Genomic DNA, 14,813 nt, shown 5'->3' on the forward strand with positions numbered 1-14,813 from the left:
TACAAAACATCATTCTACACCAGATTTTACCTCCAGATATAAATAACCTGAATTTCATTCATTTCAGTGAAAGCAATACTCTTGTTTTATGGAGGCCAACATTTAGTCTAATAGAAAATCAGCCAGACTTGAAAAGCAAGGACACATATCTGCTTGTGTTTGTTCATAAATTTTCTTCTGTATGAAGCACTGAAACTCTTCTTTCAGATGCCCACTAAAGGCAGCATAATTCACTGTGCAACAAGAGGACAGTCCTGCATCACCCAAACAATTCAACCAAGACCACACTGACCTTCCTGCCGTTTACGCTCCACCTACGCAGCACATAGTAAGAAACAGTCACCTAAGCATTCAAGTGTGGGTGGTTACTTTCAAGTATAAATCCAAAACTTAAAACATTATTAAGATCCTGAATGAAAAAAGTGCTTTCAAAAATGAATTCATTTAATGTGTCTTCAACGTGGCCCCTACAGTTTAGATACAGCTTAGTCATCATTCACTTTTTAAAAATCTCAAGTTTAGTGTCCAGTGACAGAATCTGGCTCATAACACAGGTACTAAAGGCATTAATCTGGCTGCACTCTATGTTCATTTATATCCTAACAATTTGCACTCCAGAAAGGGCATTGCTTTATCTTGGTTTGTTTTTAAAAAACTGCTTCTGTTCTTGATAGAAATCTACAATCCCTGCTAATCTCCTGAGGTCCCTGCCAGGAGTACATGACTGTAACAATTTAACAGATCGGCAGATACATAAACAAATGCAATCAGCTTCTCAGACTCCTGTTTGGCACACACTAAATTAGCTGTCAGACATTGATTCTGAAAGAAAAGCTGTTGTCCTTCGTTCCTAAGGACAAATTAGATATCCACTCTAGAGGATGCCAGATAGTTAGCCTTGATGACTGACCTTAGCAAAAAGCACAGCACATGATTTATTCCCTAGAGGTGTGATGAGAAGCAAATTTCTCTCCAGTCTGGGAAAGATTACAGAAATTGAGTAATTTCTTATTCCCCAGATAAGAGAACACTTCTTGCAGCATACTTAAGAGCCTACTAACATTATACCATGTAGTAGCAGCAAGAGCTGTTTTCTGGAGACTATGCACATTACAGGGAGAAAGTAAAGCTTGGGGAAGCAATGAAGAAGTACACAATTGCAAAAGCAAATACAACTGCTTATTCCTGTATCCTTTTGTTTAGTTTCCATGTTATGGTCTTGCATTCTGGAACACCATTAACTTCTGTAAGTGTTATCAAAAACTGTACTTCTGAACACAAGCTCCTGGGTTCAGAAACCAGTATGAAGACATTAGGTTTGATATCAAACATCTCAGGTCACAAAGTAAATACATTAAGTAAATGCTTAAATCCTATCCCATTAAATGCTACTCTCTTCTGAATTTCAATTAAAAGTTCAACATTTTTGAAAGATAAAAAAAAATTACCTTGTCCAGGTTCATACTGATTTACAGTCAGTTGATCAGGTTTATGTTTGATATATCCCTGCTTCAAGCACTTCTCCAAGAACAAGCTACAAATTTCAGGAAGACCTATTTACAGAAAGAAAACTTTAAGCAAGACAGCTTTTTACATTTTTATCCTTTCCGTTTAGATTAAATATAATAACTGGGCAAAATACACAGATACAGCTTCACAGATATGTAAGGCCATCTTTAATAATAATCACTATCAATTTGTTCTAAAAGACACATCAGAATTGTTGGTCAGATCTGCAAGTACCATGTGTATGTAACACCTCACAATTAGAAAGGCCGTTCCTCCAAGATCACATTTAGAGGCAGGCCAGGTCCACTCCTAACACATGCAAACTGTGTTAACTCTGCATATAGTCACGGAATCGTCTAGGTTGGAAGAGACCTCCAAGATCACCTAGCCCAACCTCTGACCTAACACTAACCAGTCTTCCACTATACGAATAAAAGCATATCAAATCAAGGGCAAAATTTCCACCAACCACTGCAATAAGGAAGCTGCAGACAAGAACTATATTATGCAGAAAGTCAGAAATTCTGCAGAAAGCTCACTAAACAAAAAAAAAAATACCCTCTAAAAGTCTGTTACTGAATTAAATATCACCACATAAATCTGCTGAAGTCAATCTGTTTTTGAAACAGGAACAAGAGTCCTTCAACTAATCTTTAGTGTGCTATTTTATTAGAGGACATCATTTCTATTCTGTTGGACATAACACCCACAAACATGTTAATAGCAGCCCTTTCACAAACCTATTGATTTTTATTTTTTGTCTTCCCCCAGTGAAGTATTTCCATTTATTCTCTGCTCACACGTAAAGAGCACTAGCTATAAGACTAGAAAATACTCAAATATCAATGCTTTTATGATTATATACAGTTTCACTGCTAGAACCAAAAGTAACCAGAATCCATCTGTTGAAAGCTACATCCACCACAGTACCCATGCATGACCTTAAACACCTTCAGGTTTCATAGGAGTTTAACCTCCCTATTTTACTATTTTTAAATCTAAGACTATAAGATGACTCACTTGATTTGCTCTGACTTCACAGCCATCAACTCCAAATAAGAGAGTTAGTCAAACCTTTTCAAGCTTGCTTTCAGTCCAAAGGAAAATTTTGGAGCTTCAAGCATGTCAAGATAAATATATGTTGCAATACACACTGCAACCCCAAATTAATATGTGATTTTAAACACAAAATCATTTTATGGAACAAAAGAAAAATAAAATAACAGTTAAAGAAAAGACAATTATAATCCCCAAAGCCTTATTTGATTTGACCTCAACAAAGGGCAGTAACTCCTGGCTACAAGTGTCTGGAAAACAAGCTTCAAATGCTCACAGCAGTCTGGAATGGATCCCATTCACAAAAGCGCTGTTCAGTGTGTGCTTAAGATACAGTGAAGATTCTCCTTTTATTACAATCTCAAATCTATACCTTAGTGAGGATTAAAAACTTTATATAATGGTTCAAATATCAGTGCAAATTATTATTTTATAGGGAAGTTCTTACCTCCAGGTAAAGGTTTGTCTTTATCAACGTTGTTGTTATCATAGCGAAACTCATATCCAAAATGTTTTACTTTTCTATGCTTTAAAGTCTTCTGGGCTGTGAAAAGACACAAGTTTAAAGTAACATTAGACTACATAAAAGAGTAGAGGCAAATTGCTATGCTTCCCTGTTCCATTTGACCTCTGTTAAACCTAAACATTCTTTAATTAACAGTTAAAACAATCTATGCAACCCTTGTTATTCATGGCACATAGTTCTTCTGCCTTGTTACCTTTTGTAACTGCATCAGGCATTCACTCTTGTTTAAAGTCAAATTGACCCTGCTTTTGTACATGCAGGAAGTAGAGAGTACCAATTTTCTGGACTCCTAATGCGTCTTTATTCTTGCTTTGACCTCTGGCGTAGCATTTGACTGATAACCCAGGGATACAGCAAGATCCTCCACTTTCACCAAGTTATATGTTAACTAAGGTCAATATAACCATTTGTGTTGTTCCAAGGGGAAAAAAAAAAAAATCAAAATCTTGAAGTGAATTCCAAGACATTCGTTTTTTAAGAGACTTGATTCCACAGAACTCGTATGAAAGCACGGAAGCATCCAGAAAGCGTGTTTCACTAACTAATTTCTGATTTAAAAGAAGCAAGATTTTTAAGTAGGTGTAGTGGGTTTACGTGGCAAGGTTTTGGTAGCAGGGGGCTATAGGGGTGGTTTCTGTGAGAAAGATCTAGAAGCTGCCCCATGTTTGGGAAGGGCCCCATTGTTTTCCAGATCTGAGCCAATAAGCGATGTTGTTTGCACCTCTGTGAGAGCATATTTAAGACAGGGAAAAAAATTGCTGCGCCACACAGCAGCCGGGAGAGTCAAGGGAGTGAGAAACAGCCTTGCACGTGCCGAGGTCAGTGTAGAGGGAGGGGGAGAGGTGCTCCAGGCGCCGGAGCAGAAGTCCCCTGCGGCCTGTGGTGAGGACCATGGTGAAGCAGGATGTCCCCCTGCAGCCCATGGAGTACCACGGTGGAGCAGGGTTCCATGCTGCAGCCTGTGGAGGAGACCACGGTGGAGCAGGTGGCCCTGCACCGACGGAGGCTGCCGCCTGTGGAAGACCCCTGCCGGAGCAGATTCTGGGCCGGACCTGTAGCCCGTGGAGAGGAGCCCACGCAGGAGCAGGTGATCTGGCAGGAGCTGCTGCCCGTAGGGGAGCCAGGTTGGAGCAGTTTTCTCCTGAGGGATGGACCCCGTGGTACGGACCCATATCTGGAGCAGTTCTGGAAGAGCTGCTGCCTGTGGGAAGCCCACGCCGGATCAGTTCATCAAGGACTGCATCCCGTGGGTGGGACCCCACAGCACAGGGGACGAGAGTGACCGAGAAGGAGCGGCAGAGAAGAAGTGCTGTAGACTGACCATAACCCCCATTCCCCGTTCCCCTGCGCCGCTCGGGGGGAGGAGGTGGAAGAGGGTGGATGGGGGGGAAGGTGCTTTTGGTTTGCTTTTTCCTTTGTTTTCTCACTTCTCTCGCTTGTTAGTAATAGGCAATAAATCTTACTATCTCCCTATGCCGAGTCTGTTTTGCCCGTTACAATAATTACTGCGTGATTTTCTCATCCTTATCTCAATCCTTGAGCCCTTTTCACATATTTTCTCCCCATTCCTCTTTGAGGAGGGGGAGTGAGAGAGCGGCTGTGGTGGAGCTCGACTGCCCACTCGAGCGGAACCACGACAGTAGGACATAAGTTTTTTTTTTTTAGAAAAGATTGCCACATCCAAAAACAACTACAATCTTATTCAAGTAAATCTGTATTAAGATAACAATTCAGACCACTTCGCCCCAGTAGTTCATGACTTGTAATATAAGACCCAATTTCTAAAATACCAAAAGCAAATACAAAATGATTTCAAACAATACATTTATCAACATGCAGACTTTCTTATAAACTGAAACTGGAGGAAATAACAGCATAAAATCATAGGAGGTATGAATTTCTTCGGTTTTACCCACCATTTTGAGCATCTTCATCTCCTATCCAGTCAATACTTTCCAACATTCTCCTTTCTTCTTCTGGAGAAACCACCTTTTCAATGACTGTGAGGCCTGGAGGCAAGTTTGTAGGAACAGCATTCTTCCAGAAAACTAGGGTGTACGGAAAAAGAGAATATTGTCACTCTGTAGGGAAAATAAAACCAGGTATTCCCTAGAGGATTATTGCTATGTATGGGAATATATTATAGCTGTAGGAATATTTGCTGTAATGATACAATGGAGTATCTAATTTGGTGAATGAGTAATTCATTTTTGACACAGGGAAACAGGGTAAGGCCCAAGTTTTGCATCACAAAAAGCACTTTTTAGATGTTCCTGCGTAGGACTCCACACTACCCAAATGCAAAACCACCTGTGATTTTCCTGTCAAAATAATGATAAAAAAAAAAATCCAACCATTTCAGGATTCTACCAGCATTTTAGTTTTCTACAATTTTGATTTACCTCTACTTATAGCTCAAAAGCAGAGTGCCACTGTAATTCTAATATTCCACCTACCACTAACAGGAAAAAACGTGATTTCTTATTTTCTATTAGTTTTTGATATTTGATGTCTAGGGAAGCAATTTGTAACCAAATACAGACAGCCATAACACAAAACCTAGAAAAACAGAAAATGCCTGTGGTATACAGGCCTTCAATTTGATGTCCTTATTTTAAAAGCTTTTCACTGGCAGAATATACAAACCCAGAAGTCTTTTCACTAGACACTATAAGAACTCATAGACAGAGGAACCAATCTTGTATGAAATAGCTTATAGGCAGCCATAAAAAAAAGTTTGAGAAGAAGGAAAAAAAGCAGAAATCTTATTCTGCCTATGTTCAGTCTTGGAGCTAAGATAGAGATCACAAGACTGTCACCACACAAGAAGTCCAATGAAGTACTCAGAGATCCCCTGGGTACCAATTTAGCTCCTTATTCACAAAACCTTCAAATGCAGCAATGAATGGTCTTGAAACTACTTAAGAGGCCACCCTTCTCCTCATGCCTCCAAGTAAAAGAGTTCAAATTCAAGTATCCTATCATGGAACACAAAGACAAAAAGTTATTTTCTGTGCTGAATCTTAGATTCTGGCTTTCATTCTCTTTCTCTACTTAACATACTGTGTGCTTTTATCTATATTTACTGTCTAAGAAGTTAAAGCAAAGAGAAGTGTGCAAGTTTATAGATAAGCACAAAAATAATACCTTTTTCCACAAAATTACAATACAGTACAACATTTTGGTCAGAGTCTCCCAGCATTAATTCTTTTCCATTGAGGGCATCAAAGGCTTTCTTGGCTTCTTCCGTTGACCCATATTTCACAAAGGAATATGGTTTATTTGGTGGCATTAGAAGTGCTTCCACCAATCCGTATTCTTCTACTGTCTTGAGAAGTTGTTGTCTACTCATCCCATTACCTAGGCCGGCATTGGCAATAACTAGGCTCTACGTGAAGAGAAATAAAAGAAAATTTAAAGTTATTGATTACTGCTGATTGATCTAAATCTAATACTAAAAAATCAGCTCTCAAGAAAAACGAAGAAATCCCATGATTACTTTTTAACATATTCCACACAAAAAACTTGTATTTTAATTTGGTAGGTATATGAGGCTACGGCAACCTGTCTTAGCATAAATTCTAGTAGAAATGCTTGCAAATGCTATTATAAGACCACTTAAGCTTCAAACTGGCATATGTAAGAAGTGTTCTGTATGCAAAAAGTGACACCTGCAAAATCATTTTGGAGTTTTCCAAAATAAAATTTTTCTAGAGCCCAGTTACTGCTAACAAAAACAAACAAGAAAAAAATCCTTCAAAGACTATGATTCTTTGTTGTTTTTATGAAAGTTTTCTCTTCTTTGCCAAAGAATCTTTCTAAGTATAGAGTGACTGATATTCCCAATCACACCATACACCAGGTTCACAAAAAAAAGGCAGCCACTATAAACAGACCATTAAATTCTGCTCCACCACTCTTTTCTGAGAATTCCCACTTTCTTTCTTTTCTAAGCAAAAAGGATTTATGGCCCATTCTAATTAACACAGATTACTTTGAGCACCATCAGAATCGTATGGGTTTGAAGGGACCTTAAAAATCATCTAGTTCCAACCCTCCCTGCCATGGGCAGGGACACCTCCCACCACACCAGGTTGCCCAAAGCCCCATCCAGCCTGGCCTTGAGCACCTCCAGGGATGGGGCATCCATAGCTTCTCTGGGCAGCCTGTGCCAGGGCCTCACCACCCTCCAAGGGAAGAACTTCCTCCTAACCTCTAAGATAAATCTCCCCTCTGATAATTTAAAACTATACCCCTTGTCCTATCATTAGTCTGTACTCATGTCTGGAATTGCCCCGACCCAGGTGCAACACCTTACACTTGGACTTGTTGAACCTCGTTAGTTTCACATGGACCCATATCTTTAGCTTGTCCAGGTCCCTTTGGATGGCATCCCTTACTTCAACTGCACCACTCGGCCTGGTGGCATCTGCAAACTTGCTGAGGGTGCACTTTATCCCATTGTCCATGTAATAAAGATATTAAACAGCACCGGTACCAGAATAGACCCCTGAGGGACACCACTTGTCACTGGCCTCCTCCTAGACATAGAGCCATTGACCACCACTCTCTGGGTGCAACCTTCAAGTCAACTCCTTATCCACTGAATGCTCCACCCATCAAATCCATCTCTCTCCAATTTGGAGACCAGGACGTTACATGGGACAGTGTCCAAGGACTTACAAAAGTCCAGGTATGACATCGTTCAGTCTTCCCTTGTCAACTGACGCAGTCACTCCATCATGGGATGGAGTGGTGGTTGCACACTGGAACAGGCTCCCTAGGGACGTAGTCACTGCACCGAGCCTGTCTGAATTTGAAAAGCAATTGGACTGTGCACTTAGTCACATGGTCTAAACTTCTGGGTAGACCTGTGCGGTGCCAGGAGTTGGACTTGATGATCCTTATGGGTCCCTTCCAACTCAGGATATTCTGTGATTTTATGATCACAAAACACCACCAGATTGGTCAGGCATGATTTACCCTTGGGGAAGCCACGTTGGCTATCTCAGATCACCTCCTTGTCCTGCATGTGCTTTGCAAACAATTAACTGCTTTACTCTAGGTCTTCATTGTGATTTATGTACAAAAATCTCAATGAGTATGCAGTTCATAATACTACTGCTGGTTTGCTAAATATTAGAAGAAACAATAATATAGAACTTTAAAAAGAACTGTTATAAATATATATACATATATATATGTGTGTATATATATATACACACACATGTACTTCGCAAATCCACCATCTTTTTAAAAAGATTTAAGTTTTTTTTGACATCTAGAGTGCTATTTGCTGTAACTGGATGTTCAGTCTAATCATGGAAGTTTAAATCCCTTTCTAAGGACAAATAAGGATGCAGTCTTGAAGTTTTGACTGAGCCCTGTAACTCCAAACAACTAGCAACAATTTACTCAGATTGACTCGATGCAATACCTTTCCAGAAAGCTTTCACACAATCTTTTCCTTAAATGCTATAAATGCTCTATGACCTTTTCTGAAAGCAGCTGGCAAAGCATTCAATAGTTTCAAATTGTAGTGTTGCACTTCCCTAAAAGACAGAAAATTATGTTTAAAACTGAACAGAAAGATTATTAACAAGAAAGATTTTTTTTTAAATCAGTGAGCACGCCTGAGATACTGCTGTGATTATGCCTTTTGTAGTGGCTCTGTTAACACCTGCCGTTAGCAACACATCAGCCTGTCCGTACCGATGACATTTTTCAAAGGTGACCGTATCACTAATTATTATTTTCTGGAATGTTACTAAAGGGGAGGCCCATGTGTGCAAAGGAAATGAGGAGACTCAAACCAGTGCTCTCACTGGCTGTAAGCAGACAAAGCAGACAAAGACCTTCACTACACCACAGCAGCATGTACAGAGATTGTTCACATTCTCATGACTGGGCAATTTCAGTAAAATCACTCTTATTACACAAAGCCTGCAAGCATTTTCTGTACTCTCTGCACAAGTTTGTTGTGGTTTAACACAGCAGGCAGCTCAGCACCACATTCACTCACACACTCCCTGCCAGTGGGATGGGAGAGAGAATTGAGGGGGAAAAGAAAGTAAATGCTTGTGGGCTGCAATAAAGACCATTTAATAGCACAGAAAATGAAAGAAATAACGATAATGGTAATAAATTGTGCAAAGCAGGAGATACACAACTCAGTTCCTCGCCACCTGCTGAGCAATGCCCAGCTCCTCCCCAAGCAGCAGTCCCCCTCAATCCCTGCCAGCCACCCCATTAGTTGCTCAACATGGTGTCATATGGCTTGGGACATCCCTTTGGCCTGTTGGGGTCAGCTGGATGTTCAAAGGAACGGTGCCTTCTACGCATCATGCAGCTGACACTACGTGGAGTGAGTGAATTACACTGATCACACAATGGGATCGAATAGGAAACCCCAGTCACCCAGGGATCTGGGAAGTGATCATGGACTGGCCAGAAGGCAAAGATTTTGGATTATCACCAGAGGAGGAGATGACACATGCTGAAGAAGCCCCACTGCATCATAAGCTATCAGCAAATGAGAAGCAATATGCCTTGTTCACTGGTAAGTCCTGACATATCGTGGGGAAGCACTGGAGGTGGAAGGCTGCTCTATAGATTCCTACAAGGCAAGTTGCAGAAACTGCTGAAGGAGAAGGTGAATCGAGCCAATCTGCAGAAGTAAAGGCCATCCAGCTGGCTTTAAATACTGCTAAGCAGGAAAAGTGGCCAGAGCTCCATCTCCATACTGACTCATGGATGGTAGCACCCCAGGAAGAACTGAATCAGACAACGAGACTTATTTCTGAAACAACCTCATAGATACCTGGGCCAAAGAGCATGGTTTTGAGTGAGTGTATCATACCTCCTCTTATACACCAGCCTCTGGGAAAATCGAGTGACATAATGCACTGTTAAAGACTCCACTGAAAGCAATGGGTGCTGGGACATTCAGACTTTGGAATACACATTTGGCAAAGGCCACCTGGTTAGTCAGCACTAGAGCATCTGCCAACTGAGATGGACCTGCCCAACCAAACCTGTTACGTAGTGTACAAGAGGATAAAGTCCCTGTAGTGCACGTAAAAGACACGCTAGGGAAGACAGTCTGGGCTATGCCTGCCTCAGGCAAAGGCAAACCTATCCGTGGGATTGCTTTTGCTCAAAGATCTCTGTGCACTTGGTGGGTAATAGTGAAGAATGGGGAAATCCAATGTGTACCTCAAGGGGATTTAATGTTGGGTAAGAACAGCCCATGATTTGGGCTGCATGATGTTAATTACTATATAATACTGTCTGTCATCACTACTGTGATTGCTGTATGTCATACTACTCATGGTAACACAGTAAGAGTCACCCAGATAATCACAAATGAATGTTGATAGAACTCAACAAGCACGGCGGTGATGGAATCAGAATTGGCTTCAGCATGCAACAATCCAGCAGCACACACCATCTCTTCTGTCCTGAAAGATTGTTGTGACAGGTGGAGCCCAAAGTCATGGACTAAACAAACTCAGTGGACATTTTATATATGAATGTACATATTGTATGCATATATATAAATATATATACATTTCTGTATCTGAATGGGAAGAAGTTTTAGGATCAAGATGAACAAAGCTAGAGTAAGTGGTATAGCTCTACAATACGTTCCAAGCCAAGTTAGCAGCTTCCCACAACTGACAGAGGGAAGTAAGACCCTCTTTAATTTCTTCTTTCTACCTGAAAGTTCCCAACACTTATCTTCTGCTACACCAGTATTTGCCAGGTCCACTTCTGATCTCCTGAAACTCTCTACTATAGCAAAAAAAAAAAAAAAAAAAAAAAGTAAAAGATCAGACAGATGGGCAGTTTGCTGGTAGGATAGGAAATAAAGCATCTTATGGTAAAGTTCATTGACTGTCATAAGAAAGAAGCAGAACTGCCCCATGTCCCCTTTTGTGCATGTGAAGAGAAAGTTCTCTTTTTAACAGCTGAAAGTCAGTCAAACAGTTCAACTCCCACAGAGCCACAGCCTAAATCAATTTAGGTGAAGAAAACAATGTGGAAAAGATTTCTAAGACAGACATGCTATTTTTTTTTCACCACGGAGTTAACAGATGAGACAAATTATACTTGATGGAGAAGTATAGAAAAAAAAGACACAAAAGCTAAAAGCCAGAGAAGAAAAGAAATCATAGAGAAAAGAGGAGAACAGCACATCTCCTTCAAAAAGGTAACATTTCTCTTGCTGCTGTCTTCTCCTCCCCAATTCAAGGAGCTACTGTTTCAGATACAAAAAAAAAACAACCTTACCTAACGATTTTCAAAGCCTCTCTGCAGACATTAAACTGATGAAGTACACTTCTGCTTTGAACTCAAGAGGGAGAGAAAACCTTTAATCTCAGGAAGTGCTTTTTTTGGGGAGAACTGCATTTTAGACAAAGCATATGCGAAGACGGAACACATATAAACAGCATTTTCTCATATGATCAAAATCAGAACTGTCAATCACCTGTGTGGCATGGGAGACACACTCAATGCCCTCATGTCTCATCAACGTATGCTGAGCTCTGACCTGTTTCCTCATTATCTTCTTCTTCATTTTGCAGACTTTCAAATGATCTTCACCAGTTCTGTCAACTTCCATGTTGGTGATCTGGGAAGCAAAAGTAGCAACATATACTAAGTGTCTTGCCTAAAAAATGAAATGCATCGGTCTGTTGTAGAGAGATACAGCAAACCTCCCTGTCCTGTAAGTCATTTTTAGGACACCAATGGGGTTTGTCTTGGGACCAGTGCTGTTTAATATCTTTAACAAAAGATAATTCCAGACTTTACAAACTACTGGGGGCTGACAAAACTGAGTCAGCAAACTATGCTATTCCTCAGTCAATAGGTCAATTTTCCCCATTTTATAAGTTTTGCTGATTAACTCCTTTATTAAAAGAACGTAAAGTAAATCTTTATAAAGATTGCCGTGGTATTCGATTTCATTTTCCAGTTTTTATCTTCCCCTTCACTTCCTTATTCACAGTATCACTACATTCAATCGCAGTTTTTATGCTGCCCACCCCTCCTGTTTTCACAGAATACTTTCAACTGATTTCTTTCTTCTTGCATATGTGGAACTGCCATGAGATTTGTACGATCTTAGCTTCTAAGTTAGTCAGTGCCTTACTGATTGCTTAAGCTGGAGACGTACTGTTCTTGTTTAGCCTCCTTTTTCATAATTACCACTTCCAAGTGAATGTTTGGTAAAAATTGCTTTTTTTTTGCACACATTGATGCTCAAGGACTAGCAATCACGATGCTCCACACCTCATTTAGCACACCTTCAAAGACCAAACCTTAAGTAAATCACACACTTGTCATGAGAAAAAACAGAAAACTGTGTACATCAATTAATACAATGAACTTATTGGCAACTTACCATCTACCTGCCAGCAAGCTTCTGAAACATAACCTCTTCACAGAATACAATCATAGAATCTTTCAGGTTGGAAAAGACCTCCAAGATCATCTAGTCCAACCTTTAAGCTAGTACTGACAAGTCCACCACTAGACCAAGTTGTACATCTACATGTTTCTTGAAAACCTCCAGCAATGGTGACTCGACCGCTTCCTTGGAAAGTCTATTCCAATGCCACATAACCCTTTCAATAAAGAAATTTCTCCCAATATCCAACCTAACACACACACCAGCACAACTCGAGGTCATTTCCCCTCGTGTTGTCACTTGCTGCTTGGGAGAAGAGCCCAGTCCCCACCTCGCTTCACTGGCCTTCTCCAGGTTTTGTTGCATCTTTTGCCACTTCTGTTCTATCACTTAGATCACACAGCAGCTTCCTACACCCCCCTGAGCCTAGCTTCTTTTTCTTTCTTTCTTCAAACTTCCTTCAAACCCAGAGGAACAGTCCAGACCTCCCTTAAGACACTGACTGCTGCAGACACAGACGTGGCTAGATTTTGCCTTTTTTTTTTTTCCTTCTCTTTCTCTATAGCATTATCTCTTACCCATGTTTTAGGAATTTCTTCTCTTCTTTCCCCAAAATCCTCCTAACTATACAGAGTTGGACAATCAAACTGCAGCTGTGTCCTTTCTCACTCTTTTATTACTGTAGAACTGATAACAAACTTTCCACCTCATTTTCACTTCACCTCAAAAAAACATTGTGGAGTTTTTTGTTTGTTTGAAGAAAAAAAAAGTTACATCATCCACAGTTATATTTACTTATTTAAATGTGTCAGCTGCTTTCACAGTCTGTCATCCACTTGCATATCTTCTGGCTTGCAAGACTTCATACCTGGTTCATGATATCTAAATTGTAGACACAATCATGATAATATCACAGTGAGCTACAGGAAAATGGTAAAGGTCAAAAAGAGTTTCACACTAGTAGTTGACGTAACTTTGTTTTGAGTCTTAGCAACTGTTTTCTTTCAAACAAATGCAAATATGCTAGTAAAATTGTTACAAAAATATTAAAGAGCCTCATAGGATATGTAAGTATATATTCCTTGTGACCGCTGCAGCATTACCATCATCAAAACGCAAAACTATTGCCTGCACTGAAAGAAATATTCTTTAAAGGGAATCAGAATGATGAGAGCAGCAGCAGGTAATAACAGATTCCAAAAAGGAGCAGAATAAACACTTCTGAAGATTCAGTCTTTTGCGTCTCCTCAACTTTTGTTGGTTTTCTCCTACCCTTCCTCTTCCACTTCCAAACCCAATTTTACAGCAATCTCAAATGAATTAAAACAATGGGCAAAGAAGTTAACAATTTCTGGCAAACCTAGAAAGTTACTGGCATAGCAGGCTCTAATAGCCCTATCCTGAAACTGCGTCACATTCCCACTATCAACTCTGAGATGGTACATGCATGGCCATAACAGTCTGAACCCTGACTTCCTGGCCAAATAGAATTACTGAATTTTTACAGAGATCCTGACCACATAAAATTTAAACATACTCCTGAGCATGACAAAGAAACTAATCAATTACTAAGCACCATGATCCATCCTACCACCACGAGACTTTTGCCAGTTCTTAGAGTTTCTTACTCAGAGCTAAATCAAGCATAACTATGCTAACATGCAACGTACAAATAACATATGAAAATCTTCCTAGTGATAAACTGCAACAGGGAACAGTTTCTGAAAAAGGAGACTACTGAAATCATAATTTCCTATGACTTCAGAAACGTAAAGAGTAGAGGCTGAAAATCTCAATTGGTTATATATATACACCAATCCTTCTGTAAGATTGTTTTTCATTTTGAATTTGTTAGCAAACACCCTTACCAGGATTCATCCAATTTGCAGGCTTGTTCAGCAAGCTCATCCCTGAACAGGATGCCCAATCGACATATTTGGTCCAAATGGCTTGGCCTGCTAGCCTTCCTTGCCACACTTGGGTGAAAGGAGGCCAGTAACTTCACTGACTGCCTATGTGCAGGTTCTCATCTTCTCAGCAGTGGGGATAAGCAGCCTCAAGTTACTTTAAAAGAAAGTATAATAGAGACATCTTTTATTTGATGGGATACGGTTACAGAAACAGTAACAACATGGGGTGGTTTACTTTGTGGAACCATGCAAATCTGGTTGAGAAGGAAAAGCATGTAGCTACTTTGCCCAGACCACACAGATTACTATTGGGAAGCCTCTACATAAGAGACCCAGATGGAAAAAGAGGATGTGGAATTGAACAGATCAGGCCTCTTACAAAGTATCTACACTTCCG

General features: G+C 40.2%; 1 protein-coding gene across 1 annotated transcript in view; it reads right to left on the reverse strand.

Moving 5' to 3' along the window:
- Positions 1-14,513, reverse strand: part of ALKBH8 (alkB homolog 8, tRNA methyltransferase) — a gene marked incomplete at its 3' end in the record, with an annotated part of 47,008 nt that extends 32,495 nt beyond the window's left edge. The window contains exons 1-6 of the mRNA XM_084285545.1: positions 14,375-14,513; positions 11,583-11,726; positions 6,239-6,479; positions 5,008-5,139; positions 3,014-3,109; positions 1,449-1,553 (exon numbers count right to left, since the gene is read on the reverse strand). Coding sequence (XP_084141671.1) covers positions 1,449-1,553; positions 3,014-3,109; positions 5,008-5,139; positions 6,239-6,479; positions 11,583-11,717 — 709 coding nt within the window. The 5' untranslated portion in view covers positions 11,718-11,726; positions 14,375-14,513. The remainder of the gene's footprint in view (positions 1-1,448; positions 1,554-3,013; positions 3,110-5,007; positions 5,140-6,238; positions 6,480-11,582; positions 11,727-14,374) is intronic.
- Between the last annotated feature and the right edge of the window lie 300 nt (positions 14,514-14,813).

The sequence above is a fragment of the Netta rufina genome (genome assembly GCF_964035555.1).
Source record: "Netta rufina genome assembly, chromosome: 1".
Classification (NCBI taxonomy): Eukaryota; Metazoa; Chordata; class Aves; order Anseriformes; family Anatidae; genus Netta; species Netta rufina.